At 34.3% G+C, this 21,344-nt stretch overlaps 1 protein-coding gene, 1 long non-coding RNA gene and 1 pseudogene across 2 annotated transcripts; 2 read left to right on the plus strand and 1 right to left on the minus strand.

Annotated features, from left to right (window-relative positions):
• LOC136281855 (uncharacterized) overlaps positions 1-21,344 on the minus strand; it is a 418,311-nt pseudogene that overhangs the window by 182,214 nt on the left and 214,753 nt on the right.
• On the plus strand, positions 5,581-14,136 carry LOC136281659 (piggyBac transposable element-derived protein 3-like). Its single transcript, XM_066168365.1, is given in 6 exon segments — positions 5,581-5,724; positions 7,811-8,056; positions 9,542-9,578; positions 9,828-11,596; positions 11,598-11,684; positions 11,686-14,136. Coding segments are annotated over 3 exon segments (585 nt in total). The 5' UTR covers positions 5,581-5,724; positions 7,811-8,056; positions 9,542-9,578; positions 9,828-11,236; the 3' UTR covers positions 11,824-14,136.
• LOC136281667 (uncharacterized) lies at positions 14,651-20,428 on the plus strand. The gene is made up of 3 exons (XR_010717887.1): positions 14,651-14,899; positions 18,448-18,484; positions 18,735-20,428. It is a non-coding gene; the product is annotated as an uncharacterized lncRNA (long non-coding RNA).

The raw sequence follows: 21,344 nt of genomic DNA on the forward strand, positions 1-21,344 counted from the left end.
TGATGGTTGTTTTGCAAGCGTCTCTAGTCAGCTCCCAAATGTGTAGAAGTCAGTTCCCAAATGTTGTCATGTCGCTGTACAAAGAATGCTTTTGAACATGATATGACCTTTTGTTTTTTTAAAATGTAGCCTTTTTCGTTTTGATTGTGTGATTATAAAATATCCTTTGGCTAGCTGCACAAAGAGTTATTTCAGTTTAGTTTCCTTTACATCATAGAAGTATATTAGGCCTTTTTTCACTCGAACATTTAGTTTTAAGGAGTTGTCCCTGGAGTAAAGAGGAGTTTTATAGGAGTCTTTTAGAGTTTTTTTTTTTACAACTTGGACTTCATCCCCAGAGCCAAGATCAGACATAAGTCATGATCACTAGTTGTGTTTTCTGTCGTCAGATTTGTACTTTAGCTCGTTTCCTTAGCTTAGACAGATCGTGCATTCCTTTTAGTTTTCACTGCAAGTGTTGTAACAAGTCGCCTAGCCTGATTACATGATTTAGTCCAATAAACGTGTGTAAGAGTCTGCTGTCCGTCCTGTACTTCACTGTGGTTGACCTGGTGGACTCAATTACGCTGCACCCCATGTCTGCTGTGCTGGGAACGCGCTAAATGTTATAAACATTTCTATGTGTAGAAGTCAGTTCACACACTTTGTAGATTTGAGATGTCAACATTTGAGCATACAAACTAACTCTCTAGCTTAAGTCATACAGTCTTGTAGTTGATTTCACTCTATCACAGTGTTTGCATGTTGCATGTACAGTGGCTGTAATATGCAAATCAATCTACCAATATGAAACAGGTCTTACTGCTTTTGTGTTCTATCAGGTAGCTTTGCTCTTTGTAGGAAAGTCCACAACTACTGAGAAATGGGATAAAAATTCCACCATCTTGGGATGAAATATTAACATGTTTGCTAAGTGACATAGCTGAAAGTTTCAATGTCCTTTGCTTTCCATTTCTGGTTCTAGTAGTGCCTCTGGCTCCTTCGCTTGCTTTGGCCACAGCAATGTTTTAATCAAGTTGCTGTAATACACAAACATATTAATTGCTTGCAATTAAATGAAATTACATGCAGGTACATGTAGGCTGTCTGAGTGACAGATTCTGAGCAAAAAGTGACAAGTGCCATCAACTACCATTAACTGAACCAATTCATTTAAATGAAAATATACCTTATTACATGCGGGGATGTGTGGGCTATCAGAGTGACACCAGAGTTACAATTTCAAATCATTATATTCACTTCTATTAACCAAACTGATTCGTTTAAATTGAAGATTTAGATAATTTTTTTCTTAAAATAATTTCCTTCCTTCACTGATTGTCCAGCTTTTGTGAGGGGACAGGTTGAAAAGGCACAACTCCTTGCAGGACCTGATCCACAAGAACCAGTTTTTCATGAGGAAGAGGAAGATGTTCCTGTCGAAGCAGAAGAACTAGTCTAGGATAGAATAGGAACTAGGATAGGAATATTTCAATCATCACAATGTTTTGTTTTGTTGAAAGGTCTTTTACAGGCAGAAAAAGTGAATAAAAAATTCAACCTTAGTTTTCTCTGTGTCTCAGGAATGAGGAACAAAATTAGTGTAAAAATATTCATACTCATTGCCTAAAGCTAATATGTCCTCATCACAAGGTACTATGAACAAGCAGCATTAAAATTATTAATTTTTATTTCTCAAAAGCTTTCAAATTAATGTTATTGAAATAACAGGAATCAATAAATAATCCCTTTACCACGCTCTCTAGATCATGGACTGATCCATCTTTTGATATATGACAAAGTGTATCACTCACACAAATCACACAGATTATGTATTATGAAATAATTTTTCTTGATTTCATGACTTATCATCTGTGTCATTTATATGTCAAACAACAAGATTTATAAAGAAAGATCACAATATTTCCAGTTAAGTTTGATTGTAATTCTTGATTTAGTTATGGTTAGTTCTATCATCCTAAATGAGCATGAATTCTAGTGTGCTACACTGGACAATACTTTAGACTTGAATATTTCTTCAAGCTAGGCCAGTCAGGTCATGGTACAAAGAGCAAAGTCAGAAAAAGCAAACTATAGCTAACCACATACTAATCCATAGATTTTATTAATAACTTTTTATATTCATGATGTCTTTAATGCAATAATTTCCTTGTTTAGACTTAATATACATATGTAGATGTCACTGACACATATTATTTTAAAAAAATTCCAGTGCTTACAACAGTTTTGATGTGCAGTAACACACAACCAACATTTCATATACATTTAAATGATCTGGAAGTACATTTATGGAGGTACTTGTTTAATGGACACACTGCTTCACATGTCTGCTTAACACAGCTTCAGGGAATAGAAGTAGAATGCATTGTACATGTATGTTGTATATATATATTAACAAATGCTCTGTTTTGTGGTGACAAAATTAAATACCCGACTACAGAGTGCATAGATGTTGTCATTAGAATCTTAAACATTTCATTGATACAAAATGTTATATGAATGTTATTTGAACTGATGTTGATTTTTGTCTCTGCATTTCCAGATTAGTGCTAAAGTATGCAAAAGGATTATGTATCTGCTGGTGAGTATCATGCTCATGACTTTGTGTGAATTAGCCCAAAAAAGTTTTAAAATGGTATGTTTGAAGTAAAATATTGATTTGATGCAAAAAACCATCAGACAGCTTAAGTTTTACGATTTCCAAAGGTTGACATTCATATGTATTATTCATTGCAACGATGCTTCAAATAGATGCCTATAATGGTTTTTTTCATTGATGGTATTTTTTGATTGGCATATGTTTTAATTTGCAGTCTTTGTTGCATTCACAGAAAGCAACATTGAATATTCAAAGTGGAAATAATATCATCATGATTCAGAAAGGAATTTGGTAGCTTAATTATTTTTAACCACCAGCTTGTTTAATTAATGTCAGTAATAATTTATCTTGGTGACACAGATCTAAAGCTTGTAGCATGTAAATGACTTTGAGGTGTTTAGATATTTCATTTTGATATTGTATAATTGCCACCAGAGTTGTATTATAACAACTGTTACTGTAATCCATAATTCCCTTCAAAGTCCAGAGTATGAACTAAGAAACTGATATGTGTATCAAGTTTTCTCTGAAGCATTTCTCTTATGATTGTGGAGTTCAATTACCCACTCTAAAATTAATTTTAATAAAAATTTTTATCATCATGGATGTTGCGGTGACATGCAAAAATTATTAGATGGCTGTTTACTACTGCATTTTCTCATTCAGTTTCTTATTTCAGTCACAAATTGATAAAAGCAACAGTAACACTAATAACCACAAACAAATTAAAATTAAGTTAATGTTTAGAATCATTAAGTTTAAAAGTGTTAAGACACTGAACTTTATCACATGGAAGGAAAAAGATCACATCAATCCAGATGGAAATACTAAGATTAAACCAAGTTATGCCTTCCAGTGCTTCTCTCCTGGTGTTGAGATAAGAACTTTAAGCCAGTTTGGGACTGGCAGTCAGTTATTTTTGAAAATGCTTGTGTGCCATGTGAACAGTGACATTTCCCTCACTGTACATGTAGCTTTTATGAGTCTTCAAATGTCAGATTTTTCAAGATTGGCTTTGGATGTTTATGTCTTTAAAAGATATGGCAATAACATCAAGAAAATTCCGATCCAAAGGGGACACATCAAAGCAATGGTCATTGTCCACTTTCTAAGAGTTGATGAGGTTTGAGAAAATCTTTCATTTATTTGAGTCTAAAACCTGGGATTCATGTCAGGAAAGAGTTAAGTTGACAAGATTCATACTGAGACGAGACTACATGAATGACTATAGGGTTGGTGTTGATCTACTTACATTAAATTGTAAGTTGGGGAAAAATTGTAAGACACTCTATAACTATAATTGTTTCAGTGTAGTAGTAAATGTTTTTGTAAAGGGTGGTTAATTGTTTATGATTATATATAGGCATGCCTATTATCATTTTGTGTTTCCAAATTCTGGTGATATCTGTTTGAAGGGAAAATTATGTTTCAAAAGTTTGTCTGACATACAACTCACAGATTCATCTGACATGATGTTTGAAGCAATCTAAGATAATGATGGATTATTATGAAATCTTTATTTTGCACTGAAACTTTGAACATTTCTTCAATTTAACAAAATTATATGAGCACAGAAAGTCAGCTTGAATAATAACTTAATGCATATGTATATTGCATTATCCATGATGAAATTTGCTGAAAAAAACAATCTGTAGATACTTTCAAGCTTCCCTATGATAAAACCTCCCCCCCTCCAATTAAAAAATGGTAATATCATTATCTGTCACTATAGGGAATTAGTAGACTAGTATACCAGATATAAATGTTGTTAAATTATCAAGTTGTAAGAATAATTGAGATCTTCGTATAAGTGTTGTTTCAAGACAACAATTTTGTAAAAATGGAAGTTAGCAAAATACTGGTTACAGTTAGTGATATCATAAATGTATTGGAGCCCTAATTGTTGCCTGATTCTGGTAAAGGTTTCTCATAAGGATCAATAGTTGTACTGTATTTAGCTCAATACTCAATCTTTCAAAATGTATTGATCATAATTTTATGATTGTGTTTTCGTATCAGGCAACACATAAAGCAAGCCCTGCATTTTCAATTTGTTTATTTTTATTACAGTGTTGTCTGATTACATATGCCCCAGCAACCTAATTGTATGTTAGTAAGTTTTTGACTATCACTAGATATGAAGGGTTTTAGAATTTACCAATGTACTTCTTTTGTTAACTCTCACTTATTACCTACGAAGTTTGTAGCTTTTGATTGTTACACTACTTTATATTTTTTTATTTAACCTCACTAAAGTTTGAATTGTGTTGTTCTAGCAGATATTGATATTTACTGCAACTGGAAAAATTTCGTGTGCACAACTGTCGCATATATCGATAATCTTAACTAACTCCTTGCCTTTGGTTTTCATTCTTGGGTAAAATTCCCGCACAGCCCCATACTTCATTATGCATTCAGTTCTTGAAGAGAGAAAACAATAACTAAAACAATACATTGCCATTGGGAAAACAGATTTGTTTTACAATAGTATGGGGCTGTGTGGGAATTTTGCCCATTCTTGCACTGTGTATTAGGATACGTGTATACACCATTCGCAGCTTGGCTGCTATAAGGTGAATTCATTATTTCCTGAAACAACACATGTCGATATTCCTGTACTTTAAGAAACTTAGAAGAGGAGCAGGTCTCAAGTTTAGATGAGTTGATACCGTACTTGGTAAATAATTGTGAATATTTTATTAACTTACGGTAGTGGAGCCAATAAATTACGTTCCAGAGATAGAAACGTTTATCAATGTGATGTTGTTGCTGCAATATATTCGCGTTTAATGTTAATCCATCAGATGCAGTCGAAGCAAATACACGAATTACCATTTTCCCTCCTGCAGTATTTCGCCGCGAAGGTTCAGTAACCATGGTTATGGACACACCTCCGTCACACCTCTATATTGCTCCAATGAGAGCTTCCGTTTAGCTTTCCCAGAATGCACAAGCAATCGCCAACCATTTTATTTCAAATTTTCATGTGAAACGTTTATGCATTGTATTTCTCCTCTTATTAGCCGTAAAAGTTCTATCTGAGATTGAGTATCATGTGCTAGCCTTTCGTAGGGTGGAGTTTTTCTTGCAAGTCTTTATGACCGACTTTCACTCATTCAGTAAAGGTAAGTAAGTCGAAACGTTGGGTCTATGAATTGTAACTTCTTCGGTTACATTCATTAAATCTGTAAACCAGAGTAGCATCAAACCATGTCTGAAGTAGTTTGCATTTTTGTCAGCAAGGAGTCGTATGAAAAGTATTCCATAGTTGCTTATTTCAGTCAGCCACTCGCTTCTTGTTTTTTTTTTTTACTACGGCATATTGACAGACTGTCAACGAAGAGGACAAAAGTTGTTATTTAAGTTATTTGCCTTAGATATTAATTTGTATGATAATTCTTGATCCTTTCCTTTAGTAATTGTACAATGTTTTCGCTATCTAAGGCTTCCAATAATTAAAAAAGAACAAAGTTATTGTGGAAACTCTGAGATAGCAGTTTTGAGGGGTGCTGTTGGACAGTACAATGTAACACCCACGTTACCCTACGAGTCAGTGCCACCGATGTATAAATCAGCCTATGTGGTGGAATGTCCATAGACATTATCACTAAACATGTGTATGATGGTTGATGGTTTTCAATTCTATTGAAAAATTTCCAAGCTAGTCCTAGGTGAAAGATTTAGGAGAAATGACTGAATTAGTTATCAATTATTTGCTCAAAAACTCCCACAATTCTTCATAAACACTTGGTTTGGGGATGGGTTATATCCTCAGCACTGGGGGCTATCCCATTTTTTAACAGTTAGGAAAATGAAATTTAATTTGCATTACTATATGGCAAGGTAGTCTTGAAGTAAATACCACCACTGATTTGATCCACTAAAACCATCATAACTGGTATACTTTTGTTTTGAAAGGCAGCAAATTTAAAATTTAAAAGTTTAGTCCAAGTGCAATTTGATAAATCACTTCCTAACTTTGCTTGCTCTAGTTCTACCAATGAATATTGACCATCAGTTGCTTTTGTAAGGACCTCAGGAAAATGTTTTTTAGTAGGGTGCTCAGGCTTGGTAAAAAATTTATTATTTGCAGTGTTATAGCTGAATTTATCTGCTGCAATGACATCTACAAAATGAATGAGAGACAGTTGATTCCATTTTAATATTTTAAATAAAAATTTAAGGTGACTTGGTGAGCATGGCCACCATGTACACCCCCTTGGCCACTACCACGATGCCCCCCTTTTCCTTCTCTCTTGCCTCTTCTGTTTCCTCTTCTTTCTCTTTCACAGGGAGAGGCACACTACTTGTAGGAGTGGCCTCTCCCTCCACGATTGAAACACTTTTTATTTCTTTGAGAGGAAAAATAAGGAAAGAAATTAATTAGAAGTTGTAATAAGACTATGTTCTTACAAGGAGATGTTACCCAATTGACAACTATACTTACAAGATCTAAATAATTTACCCTATTACCCTAAAATTCTTATTTTTATCATCATTGATTTTTATCTTTCCTACAATGCCTGCATACTGCAGTTTTTATGTAATTGGAAAAAAAATAGTCATTGTCTATGACTTGTGTATGTATTGGAAATCATGATGATGGACGTTCAAGGGGTTTTTATTTGATCTTTATTTAATTTTAATTTCTTTGAAAACAGTCAAAAACAATGATATAGTATCACCTTTTTTTTCCTTCTCACCTTTTAATCTTTGAGAAATTATCCTTATCATCCATAAGAGAATTGTTAAAAAATGGAATATATTTCAATACAAATAAGGATTTATGCTCTTAAGTACTATCATTTGTGACTCTAATTGAACAACCAATTTATTTTCACAGTCGTAAGCTTCCAATCCTCATATCATGGAAAGTGCTTGAACAACTTTTAACCACTTGTTGTGTTGATCAAAAAACTCACTAGTTCACTGTGCTCATGCATTTACTTTTTTGTTGTTGTTGAAGTGATAACACTCATTTGTGCACACTTTCCCATGGAATAATCTCTATTTGTTATGGATTAAGGAATATTTCTCAGAACCCATATTATTTCTAAAATTTAATTTCTTTTGCGTGAGCATGATTAATTAAGATTTCAGAATACTGTGGAAACTGACATTTAAGACAAATGTTACCCTAGTGTATTACTATTTGTGGAATTATAGAAGAAAAGAAAATATGACTTTACAGTTGACACTAACTGACTGTAGGCATCAGTGAGGCTTTCTGGTATGTTGTTACTCACCCTGGAAAGTATCAATTTGGGGCAAAGAATCCTGACACTCTGTTTGTGGCAATATCAAGAGCAAAATCAGCAAGTGGAAGAGGTTCAGATCCTGATTTTGCATTTCATGAGGATGTTCTATTAAACGATGACAGATTAAAGCTGGTAAACACACCCACTACTCAGGCAAGACAAACAGAGATGCAAGGGCTGCGCTTGCTGGCTAATCAATGTAAGGAAATGGAGGCTTTTTCACTTGCATATTAAGAAGAAACATTTATAAGACTGGTGGAATGGGCAGAGTCTCAAAGTCATCAATGAGTGTGAGGATGTGTGCAAGATTTAAATACCACCTCTGCAGTTTTCTGTTGATGTGGATGAGAAAATGTTAGACATCCAAGCAGCATGTGTCAGCTCCCTAATTTTTGTGCAGGTGGCAGCTGCCCCAATTTAGTAGTGGCAGATGCCAGCTCCTTGAATGTTGAGCAGATGGTAGCCACTCAAATATTGTTAGCTAATGCTCTCACTCAGGCAGCTAACAATCCCTGGCTCAGATTGCTGGGTAATTCGTGTTACTGACCTCACAGAATAAAGATATAATAATATACTGCATTTTTTAATGACAGGAACAAAATTATGGAGAGTATTAGACAAAAGAGAGACTTTTTTCAGTTCAGAGTTAGTGTTTTCATTGAAAAAAAATTGGGAGATAAAACCAGTCAAAGTTGAAGTTACTTAAAAGGTACAAGTTACATTCAAGTTTTTTTCTTTACCCATCTCTATCAATCAAAGGGGAATTGTTTTGAATATTAAGAGAAATGCCTTAATAAGTATTCTGCAACAGAAACTTCTATTAGAAGCTTTACAGGTCATTATAAGATTGCAAATATCAATTTTGAGGAAAGGAAATTATCACCATGTTTTGTTTTGTTGAAAGGGTCTTACACAGGCAGAAAAAGTAAATAGAAAACTCAACTGTGTTTTTTAAAAGAGGTTAATGATTTAAGCATTATTGCTGACTTATTCTGTGAAGTTAATAACATGATGTGTGCAATTCATGAGTATAAACAATCTACCAGACAGCAAGAGCCATGATGTCTTTAATACAAGAATTTGCTTGTTTAGACTTAATATATATATATATATGTAGATGTCACTGACACATTTTCTTTTAAAACATTTGAGTGCTTACAACAGTTTTGATGTGCAGTAACACAAACCTAACATGCAATGTACATTTAACTTATCTGGAAGTACATTTATGGAGGTACTTGTCTAATGGAAACACTGCCTCACATGTCTGCTTAATGCAGCTTCAGTGGGTAGTAGTAGAATGCATTGTACATGTATGTTGTATATATAACAAATGCTCTGTTTGTTTTGTGTTGACAAAATTAAATACACAACTAGAGTGCATAGATGTTGTTGTTAGAATCTTAACCCTTTCACTTCCAAGATCGCATGAGTAATTCTCCTCACTGCCTGCCATTAATACCCTTTTCATGATGTTAGTTCATGGAATTTAGTCACCAACAATCCCCTAACTGATGTTTTTCTTTATTCTTGTCATGAGTCTGCTTGATATTCCATTGATACTGTAAAGAGAATTTCTGCCTTGATCACTCATGGGAGTAAAAGGATTAAACATTTCATTGATACAAAATGTTATGAATGTTATTATATGAACTGATGTTGATTCTTGTCTCTTCATTTCCAGATTGGTGCTAAAATATGCAAAAGGACTGTACTTGCTGGTAAGTATCATGCTCATAACTTTGTGTGAATTAGCCCAACAAAGTTTTAAAATGGTATGTTTGAAGTTAAATATTGATTTGATGCAAAACACCATCAGAAAGTGTAAGTTTTACGATTTCCTAAGGTTGACATTCATATGTATTATTTATTGCAACAATGCTTCAAATAGATGCCTATAGTGGGTTTTTTTTTTGATGGTATTTTTGATAGAGATACATTTTAATTTGCAGTCTTTATTGCATTCACAGAAAGCAACATTGAACATTCAAAGCAGAAATACCATCATGATTCAGAAAGGAATGTGGTAGCTTAATTATGTTTAACCACTAGCTTGTTTAACCCTTTTACTCCCATGTGTGACCAAGACAGAATTTCTCCTTACAATATCAATAGAATATCAAGAAAACTAGTGATGAGAATAAAGGAAAATATCAGTTAGAGTATTATAAATTATCCAACATCAAATTCTCCAAACTAACATCACAAGAACTGTATGGCAGACAGTAAGGAGAATTACTAATGAGATCTTGGGAGTTTAAGGGTTAATTAATGTAATAATTTATTTAGGTGACACAGATCTAAAGCTTATAGGAAGTGTATGACTTTAAGGTGTTTAGATATTTCATTTTGATGTTATATATATTGATTTATAACTGTACAATATGCCACCTGAGTTGTATTATAACAACTGTTACTGTAATCCATAATTCCCTTCAAAGTCCTGAGTATTAACTCAAAAACTAATGTGTGTATCAAGTTTTCTCTGAAGTATTTCTCTTGTGATTGAGGAGTTCAATTTCTTATTCTAAAAGTAATTCTAATAGCAATTTCATTGTCATGGATGTTACAGTGACATGCAAAAATCATTATAAGAAATATAGATTTTACAGTAAGATGGCTTTTACTACTGCATTTTCTCATTCAGTTTTTCAATCTGGTTTAAATCAACAGTATATAAAAATTTTGTCATATCATAGAATCTTCTTCTGTCTATGAATTTAACTCCTCCAGCCAAAGACAATGATTTACCAAAAATGAAGCATGGTGTTGGCAATACTGACAGGTACATGCCTACATTAAATTGTATGTTAAGGAAAAATCATAAGACACTCTATAACTGTAATTGTTTTAGTGTAGTAGTAAATGTTTTTTTAAAGGGTAGTTAATTGTTTATGATTATATATGGGCATGCCTATTATCATTTTGTGTTTCCAAATCCTGGTTATATCTGTTTAAAGGGAAAATTATGTTTTAACCCATTGACATCCGATGCGCCCTCATGCGCCCAGAAATAAAACCCCTCTGAAATTCCAATGCGCCCTCATGCGCCCTGTCAGAAATGGCTTGTTTTGATTGGCTGTAGCTTAGAAACAAAACTCCCCTGGGTATTGAAAAGCAGTGAAGCGTGACATGCAAAAAATAAGCTTTCGTTTGAGACCAAACTCACTATTCCACGTTAACCGTGCGATTTTTGACAAATTTTTCAAAAATATGTCGTGGTCTAAGACATAGCTTCTGGAAGAATTGATGAAAGTTAATTTTCATCCGATGAAGAGCAGGAAGTCTTCGCTGGTTTTATCATCGAAGAAATTGAAAAAAGCGACAAGCTCGTCAAGCACAGCATGAACAAAACTTGCTTCGCAATGTGGATGACGAGATGGAAGACTTTTTCGACCTACGGTCGCAAGAAAGGGGAAGCGATTCCGATGTTGAGCTATACGCTAGTAAGGAGGAAGAAGGAAGCGACGAAAGTAGTGATGAAGAATCTGCCGCAGAAGAAAGCCGACCAAATGCTCTTCAATGGTCTAGCTAATTGCGACAAATTAATGTTGAGGAATTCTCCATTCGTCGTGGCCCGACCAGAGATCTCGGAGAAAATGCAACTGCCAAAGATTTCTTCAATGTATTTATCGACGATGCTTACATTGACGAAATCGTCCGATACACCGTTGCGTACGCTCGTTCGAAAGGGGATCGATCGTTCACATCTACTCAAGCGGAAATTTCAGCGTATCTCGGGGCTAAACATTCTCATTGGAATCCATGAACTTCCTCAGCTGGCAATGTACTGGGATTCTGACGAGTTTGTTGGAGTTGATTGCTTAAAAAAAAACGATCCCAGAGCACCGCTTCATGACTCTGGGGAAATATTTGCATCTTGCTGACCCGACCGCAGTAGACCAAAACGATCTCCTCTGCAAAGTTTGCCCCCTTGTTACTCGCTTGGAGCAAAAGTTTGCCTAAGCGAAGAACATATATGCATTGTTCAAAGTGAAACTTTTCATTTAGGCGTAAAAATTGGTTTGTTCTTGCTCATGACTCGCAAAAAGTAATTTTATAGCTACGCCTTGTGACGTGTCGCGATGTCGTTATGGCGGGCAAATTCAAAATTGACCCGCGTTAGAAAGTTTAGGATTCCTTTTGTTGAGGAGAAATTTGCGATCTGTCTTTTGGTGTTGTATTTGAGGGAAAGCTTTTTACATGATTCTGATGGAATAAGAGTGCAAAAGAGAGTCATCATACTGATAAATACTTTCAAAGCTGAAGGCAACCTTGCTAATGACTCGCTGTACATCATGAAGTTGAATCCGTTCTCTAGCTTTAGAATTTTTTTTGAGAGAGCCTGATGCTCAAGTTGAAAATAAAATTTGACAGGGGGAAAGTATATTATTTAATATGCAACTTTGTGCAGTTTCCCTTCAGTAGAGTGAAATGAAGACATTAAAATCTTAAATTATTTTGGCAGTGGTCTGTGTGTTCACTGTAGCAGCCATTTTCTCTGGAATTTCAGGGGGTGGTCTGAGCTCTAAGGTGTGGGGCTCAATGGGTTAAAAGTTTGCTTGACATACAACTCACAATTTCATCTTACATGATGTTTGAAGCAATCTAAGATAATGATGGATTATAATGAAATCTTTATTTCACATTGAAACTTTGAAAATTTCTTCAATTTAACAAATTTGATTCTTTGTAGTTTTTAATCACCTGTCACTTTATGTGAGCACAGGAAGTCAGCTTTAATAATAGCTAAATGCATGTGTATATTGCAATATCTGTGATAAAATTTGCTGAAAAAAACAATCTGTTGATACTTTCAAGCTTCCCTATGATTAACACCCCCCTCCTTTTAAAAAATGGTAATATCGTTATCTGTTACTAAGGCATTAGTATACCAATATATCAGATAAAAATGTTGTTAAATTATCTAGTGGTATGAATACTTGAGATCTTTCTTTCTAAGTGTTACTTTAAGACAACAATTTTGTAAAAATGGAAGTTAGCAAAATACTGGTTACACTTAGTGATATCATATATGTTTTGGAGCCCTAATAATTGCGTGATTGTTGTAAAGGTTTTTCAATGGTTATACTGTATTTAGCTTGCTACTCAATCTTTCAAAATGTATTGATCACTATTTTATACAGTAATTTACACCTCTAACCCCCAGAGTTTGTGCCGCTGCATGTAGTAGGGGGAATGCGTTCCCAATTTTTACCCCTGATTGTGTTGTGTGTCTTTGTATCAGGCAGCACATAAAGCAAGTCCTACATTTGCAGTCTGTTGATTATTTTTATTACAGTGTAGTCTGATTACATATACGCCAGCAACCTCAACTAAGTAACTTTTTGACTATCACTACATATAAATATAGATATATAGAGCCAATGTACTTCTTTCGTTAACTCTCATTTATTACCTACGAACTGTGTAGATTTTGATTGATTCACTACTTTATATTTTTTTGTTTAACTTCACTTAAGTTTGAATTGTGTTGTTCCAGCAGATATTGATATTTACTGCAACTGGAAAAACTTCGTGAGCACAACTGTTGCATATATCAATAATCTTTACTAACTCCTTGCCCTTGGTTTTCATTCTTGCACTGTGTATTAGGATACGTGTCTACATCATTCACAGTTTGGCTGCTAGAGGGTGAATTCAATATTTCCTGAAACAACACATGTCGATATTCCTTTACTTTAGGAAACTTAGAAGAGGAGCAGGTCTCAAGTTTAGATGAGTTGATACTTGGTAAATAATTGTGAATATTTTATTAGGTATCCGGTTAGATCGCTCCATGGTTAGATCGCTCCAAGTCAGATCGCTCCATACCGAAGTCAGATCGCTCCACTCGAAAGTTAGTTCGCTCCATCAAATAAGTTACTTCGCTCCATACATAAGTTACTTCGCTCCATGTAGAAACCTAATACACTAACTTACTTCTGATCTTTATAATTTATAGTTGATGTTGTGTATTGCGTCTTGCGATCGAGTTGCTGATCGACGTATTCGCTAATTTGAGGCCACCAAAGCAAGTGTTTCAGTGTGTAATGAACGTAGAAAACTAATAAACTAACTTACTTCTGATCTTTGTAGTTTATAGTTGATGATGTTGCTTGCGATCAAGTTGCTGAAATATAAAGTGATCGACGATTCGTTCACTTGAACCCACCAAAGCGAATTACCAATGATGAAATAAGTGTTTCAGTGTGTAATAAATGATGAAATAAGTGTTTCAGTGTGTAATAAATGATAAAGTTATGGTCTAAATGTGTTAAAAAGATCATTCGAATAAAATACTGGCCCGTATGTGAGTGAGACTGTGTGAGTGAGACTGGGTTGGACTCCGGTTAAAAATGGCGAGTCTTTAGTCGCGTTACAATACTCTTTCTTTTCTTTTCCCTTATCCTTCTGTCTTTTATCAACCTTCCACGTTAGTTTTCTTCATGGAGCGAAGTAACTTATGTATGGAGCGAAGTAACTTATTTGATGGAGCGAACTAACTTTCGAGTGGAGCGATCTGACTTCGGTATGGAGCGATCTGACTTGGAGCGATCTAACCATGGAGCGATCTAACCGTAATTCTTTTATTAACTTACGGTAGTGAAGCCAATAAATTACGTTCCAGGGATAGAAATGTTTATCAATGTATTGTTGTTGCTGCAATATATCCGCGTTAAATGTTAATCCATCAGATGCAGTCGAAGCAAATACACGAGTTACTATTTTCCCTCCTGCAGTATTCCAACGCGAAGGTTGAAGAAGTTCATTTCAGTAACCATGGTTATGAACACACCTCCGTCACACCTCTACATTGCTCCAATGAGAGCTTGCGTTTAGCTTTCCCAGAATGCACACGCAATCGCCAACCACAAGTTCACTTTTATTTCAAATTTTCATGTGAAACGTAGATGCGTTGTATTTTTCCTCTTATTAGCCGTAAAAGTTCTATCTGATATTGGATATCTTGTGCTAGCCTTTCGTAGGATGGAGTTTTTCTTGCAAGTCTTTATGACCGACTTTCACTCATTCAGGAAAGGTAAGTAAGTCGAAACGTTGGGTCTAGGAATTGTAACTTCTTCGGTTACATCCATTAGATCTGTAAACCAGAGTAGCATCAAACCATGTCTGAAGTAGTTTGCAGCTTTGTCAGCAAGGAGTCGTATGAAAAGTATCCCATAGTTGCTTATTTCAGTTAGCCACTCGCTTGTTAACGAAGAGGACAAAAGTTGTCATTTAAGTTATTTGCCTTAGATATTAATTTGTATGATAATTCTTGATCCTTTCCTTTAGTAATTGTTCAATGTTTTCGCTATCTAAGGCTTCCAATAATTTAAAAAGAACAACGTTATTGTGGAAACTCTGAGATAGCCGTTTTGAGGGGTGCTGCATTTGGTTTGGGGATGGGTTATATCATCAGCACTGGGGGCTATCCCATTTTTTAACAGTTAGGAAAATGAAGTTTAATCTGCATTACTATATGGCAAGGTAGTCTTGAAGTAAATACCACCACTGATTTGATCCACTAAAACCATCATAACTGGTATACTTTTGTTTTGAAAGGCAGCAAATTTAAAATTTAAAAGTTTAGTCCAAGTGCAATTTGATAAATCACTTCCTAACTTTGCTTGCTCTAGTTCTACCAATGAATATTGACCATCAGTTGCTTTTGTAAGGACCTCAGGAAAATGTGTTTTAGTAGGGTGCTCAGGCTTGGTAAAAAATTTATTATTTGCAGTTATAGCTGAATTTATCTGCTGCAATGATATCTATAAAATGAATGAGAGACAGTTGATTCCATTTTAATATTTTAAATAAAAATTTAAGGTGACTTGGTGAGCATGGCCACCATGTACACCCCCTTGGCCACTACCACGATGCCCCCCTTTTCCTTCTCTCTTGCCTCTTCTGTTTCCTCTTCTTTCTCTTTCACAGGGAGAGGCACACTACTTGTAGGAGTGGCCTCTCCCTCCACAATTGAAACACTCTTTATTTCTTTGAGAGGAAAAAAAAGGAAAGAAATTAATTAGAAGTTGTAATAAGACTATGTTCTTACAAGGAGATGTTACCCAATTGACAACTATACTTACAAGATCTAAATAATTAACCCTATTACGATAACCCTAAAATTCTTATTTTTATCATCATTGATTTTTATCTTTCCTACAATGCCTGCATACTGCAGTTTTTTTATGTAATTGGAAAAAAAATAGTCATTGTATATGACTAGTGTATGTATTGGAAATCATGACAATGGACGTTCAAGGGGTTTTTATTTGATCTTTATTTAATTTTAATTTCTTTGTAAACAGCCAAAAACAATGATATAGTATCACCTTTTTTTTTCCTTCTCACCTTTTAATCTTTGAGAAATTATCCTTATCTTCCATAAGAGAATTGTTAAAGAATGGAAATATATTTTAATAAAAATAAGGATTTATGCTCTTAAGTACTATCATTTGTGACTCTAATTGAACAACCAATTTATTTTCACAGTCGTAAGCTTCCGATCATCATATCATGGAAAGTGCTTGAACAACTTTTAACCACTTGTTGTGTTGATCGAAAAACTCACTAGTTCACTGTGCTCACGCATTTACTTTTTTTTTTTTTTGTTGAAGTGATAACACTCATTTGTGCACATTTTCCCATGGAATAATCTCTATTTGTTATGGATTAAGGAATATTTCTCTGAACCCATATTATTTCTAAAATTTAATTTCGTTTGCATGAGCATGATTAATTAAGATTTCTGAATACTGTGGAAAATGACATTTAAAACAAATGTTACCCTAGTGTATTACTATTTGTGGAATCATAGAATTATAGAAGAAAAGAAAATATGACTTTACAGTTGACACTAACTGACTGTAGGCATCAGTGAGGGTTTCTGGTATGTTGTTACTCACCCTGGAAAGTATCAATTTGAGGCAAAGAATCCTGGCACTCTCTTTGTGGCATTATCAAGAGCAAAATCAGCAAGTGGAAGAGGTTCTGATCCTGATTTTGCATTTCATGAGGATATTCTATTAAATGATGACAGATTAAAGCTGGTAAACACACCCACTACTCAGGCAAGACAAGCAGAGATGCAAGGGCTGCGCTTGCTGGCTAATCAATGTAAGGAAATGGAGGCTTTTTCACTAGCATATTAAGAAGAAACATTTATAAGACTGGTGGAATGGGCAGAGTCCCAAAGTCATCAATGAGTGTGAGGATGTGTGCAAGATTTAAATACCACCTCTGCAGTTTTCTGCTGATGTGGATGAGAAAATGTTAGACATCCAAGCAGCATGTGCCAGCTCCCTAATTTTTGTGCAGATGGCAGCTGCCCCAGTTTAGTAGTGGCAGATGCCAGCTCCTTGAATGTTGAGCAGATGGCAGCCACTCAAATATTGTTATTAGATGCTCTCACTCAGGCAGCTAACAATCCCTGGCTCAGATTGCTGGGTAATTCTTGTTACTGACCTCACAGAATAAGGATATAATAATATACTGCATTTTTTAATGACAGGAACAAAATTATGGAGATTATTAGACAAAGGAGAAACTTTTTTTTGGTTCAGAGCTAGTGTTTCCATTGAAAAAAAAATTGGAAGATTAAACCAGTCAAAGTTGAAGTTACTTAAAAGGTACAAGTTACATTCAAGTTTTTTTCTTTACCTATCTCTATCAATCAAAGGGAATTGTTTTGAATATTAAGAAAAAAGCCTTAATAAGTATTCTGCAACAGAAACTACTATTGGAAGCTTTACAGGTCATTATAAGATTGCAGATATCAATTTTGAGGAAAGGAAATCATCACCATGTCTTGTTTTTTTGAAGGGTCTTATACAGGCAGAAAAAGTAAATAGAAAACTCAACTGTTTTTGTTGAAAGAGGTTAATGATTTAAGCACAATTGCTGACTTATTCTGCAAAGTTAATGATATGTGTGGAATTCACGAGTACAAACAATCTACCTGACAGCGAGAGCTATGATGTCTTTAATACAACAATTTGCTTGTTTAGACTTAATATACATATGTAGATGTCACTGACACATTTTCTTTTAAAACATTTGAGTGCTTACAACAGTTTTGATGTGCAGTAACACAAACCTAACATGCAATGTACATTTAAGTTATCTGGAATTACATTAATGGAGGTACTTATTAATGGACACACTGCTTCACATGTCTGCTTAACGTGTGAGTAGTAGTAGAATGCATTGTACATGTATGTTGTATATGTCACAAATGTTCTGTTTGTTTTGTGTTGACAAAATTAAATACACAACTACAGAGTGCATAGATGTTGTCCTTAGAATCTTAACCCTTTCACTTCCAAGATCACATGAGTAATTCTCCTCACTGCCTGCCATATACCCTTCTCATGATGTTAGCTCTGGGAATTTAGTCACTAACAATCCCTAACTGATGTTTTTCTTTATTCTTGTCACAAGTCTGCTTGATATTCTATTGATACTGTAAAGAGAATTTCTGCCTTGATCACTCATGGGAGTGAAAGGGTTAAACATTTCATTGATACAAAATGTTATGAACGTTATTACATGAACTGGTGTTGATTCTTGTCTCTTCATTTCCAGATTGGTGCTAAAATATGCAAAAGGACTGTAACTGCTGGTAAGTATCATGCTCATAACATTATGTGAATTAGCCCAACAAAGTTTTAATATGGTATGTTCAAAGTAAAATATTGATTTGATGCAAAACACCATCAGAAAGTGTAAGTTTTACAATTTCCTAAGGTTGACATTCATATGTATTATTAATCGCAACAATGCTTCAAATAGATGCCTATAATGGGTTTTTTCATTGATGGTATTTTTTGATAGACATACATTTTAATTTGCAGTCTGTATTGCATTCACAGAAAGCAACTTTGAATATTCAAAGCAGAAATAATATCATCATGATTCAGAAAGGAATTTGGTAGCTTAATTATGTTTAACCACCAGCTTGTTTAACCCTTTTACTCCCATGTGTGACCAAGTCAGAATTTCTCCTAACAATATCAATAGAATATCAAGCAAACAAGTGATGAGAATAAAGAAAAATATCAGTTAGGGGATTATAAATTTATCCAATATCAAATTCTCCAAACTAACATCACATGAAATGTATGGCAAACAGTAAGGAGAATTACAAATGAGATCTTGGGAGTTACAGGGTTAATAAGTGTCAGTAATAATTTATCTTGGTGACACAGATCTAAAGATTGTAGCATGTAAATGACTTTGAGGTGTTTAAATATTTCATTTTGATATTGTATATATTGATTTATAACTGTACAATATGCCACCAGAGTTGTATTATTACTGTTACTGTAATCCATAATTTCCTTCAAAGTCCAGAGTATTAACTCAAAAACTAATGTGTGTATTAAGTTTTCTCTGAAGTATTTCTCTTGTGATTGTGGAGTTCAATTACCTACTCTAAAATTAATTTTAATTAAAAATTTCATCATCATGGATGTTGCGGTGACATGCAAAAATTATTAGATGGCTGTTTCACTACTTCATTTTCTCATTCAGTTTCTCTTTTCAGTCACAAATTGATAAAAGCAACAGAGACACTAATAACCACAAACAAATTAAATTTAAGTTAATGTTTAGAATCATTAAGTTTAAAAGTGTTAAGGCACTGAACTTTATCACATGGAAGGAAAAAGATCACATCAATCCAGATGGAAATACTAAGATTAAACCAAGTTATGCCTTGCAGTGCTTCTGTCCTGGTGTTGAGATAAGAACTTTAAGCCAGTTTGGGACTGGCAGTCAGCTATTTTTGAAAATGCTTGTGTGCAGTGTGAACAGTGACATTTTCCTCACTGTACATGTAGCTTTTATGAGTCTTCAAATGTCAGATTTGTCAAGATTGGCTTTGGATGTTTATGTTTTGAAAAGATATGGCAACAATATCAAGAAAATCCCAATCCAAAGGGGACACATCAAAGCAATGGTCATTGTCCACTTTCTAAAATTTGATGAGGTTTCAGAAAATTCTTTGTTTATGTGATTCTAAGACCTAGGATTCATGTCAGGAAAGAGTTAAGTTCACAAGATTCACACTTATACATGAGTGACTATAGGGTTGGTGTTGATCTACTTACATTGAATTGTATTGGGGAAAAATTGTAAGACTCTCTATAACTGTAATTGTTTCAGTAAATGTTTTTGTAAAGGGTGGTTAATTGTTTATGATTATATATAGGCATGCCTATTATCATTTTGTGTTTCCAAATCCTGGTGATATCTGTTTGAAGGGAAAATTATGTTTCAAAAGTTTGTCTGGCATACAACTCACAAATTTCATCTTACATGATGTTTGAAGCAATCTAAGATAATGATGGATTATAATGAAATCTTTATTCCACACTGAAACTTTGAAGATTTCTTTAATTTAAAAAATTTTATTCCATGTAATTTTTAATCATCTGTCACTTTAAACGAGCACAGAAAGTCAGCATTAATAATAACTTAATGCATGAGTATATTGCAATATCCATTATGTTTTTTTGGGGAAAAAAACAATCTGTAGATAATTTCAAGCTTCTGTACAATTAAACCTCCCCCCCCCCCCAGTTAAAAAATGGTAATATTATTAGCTGTTACTATAGGGCATTAGTAGACTAGCATACCAGATATAAATGTTGTTAATTTATCTAGTGGTAAGAATAACCGAGATCTTCTTATAAGTATTACTTCAAGACAGCAATTTTGTAAAAATGGAAGTTAGCAAAATACTGGTTACAGTTAGTGATATCATAAATGTATTGGAGCCCTAATTGTTGCGTGATTCTGGTAACGGTTTCTCATAAGGATCGTTAGTTGTACTGTATTTAGCTCAATACTCAATCTTTCAAAATGTATTGATCATAATTTTACACAGTAATTTACACCTCTGACACCCATGGTAGGGGAATACGTTCCCAATTTTTATTCCTGATTGTGTTTTCGTATCAGGCAACACATAAAGCAAGCCCTGCATTTTCAGTTTGTTTATTTTTATTACGGTGTAGTCTGATTACATATACGCCAGCAACCTAATTGTATGTTAGTAAGTTTTTGACTATCACTAGATATGAAGGGTTTTAGAATTTATCAATGTGCTTCTTTTGTTAACTCTCACTTATTACCTACAAAGTTTGTAGCTTTTGATTGGTACACTACTTTATATTTTTTTATTTAACCTCACTCAAGTTTGAATTGTGTTGTTCCAGCAGATATTGATATTTACTGCAACTGGAAAAATTTCGTGTGCACAACTGTCGCATATATCGATAATCTTAACTAACTCCTTGCCTTTGGTTTTCATTCTTGCACTGTGTATTAGGATACGTGTATACACCATTCACAGTTTGGCTGCTATAAAGGGAATTCAATATTTCCTGAAACAACACATGTCGATATTCCGGTACTTTAAGAAACTTAGAAAAGGAGTAGGTTTCAAGTTTAGATGAGTTGATACTTGGTAAATAATT

Source organism: Pocillopora verrucosa, chromosome 6 (assembly GCF_036669915.1).
Source record: "Pocillopora verrucosa isolate sample1 chromosome 6, ASM3666991v2, whole genome shotgun sequence".
Classification (NCBI taxonomy): Eukaryota; Metazoa; Cnidaria; class Anthozoa; order Scleractinia; family Pocilloporidae; genus Pocillopora; species Pocillopora verrucosa.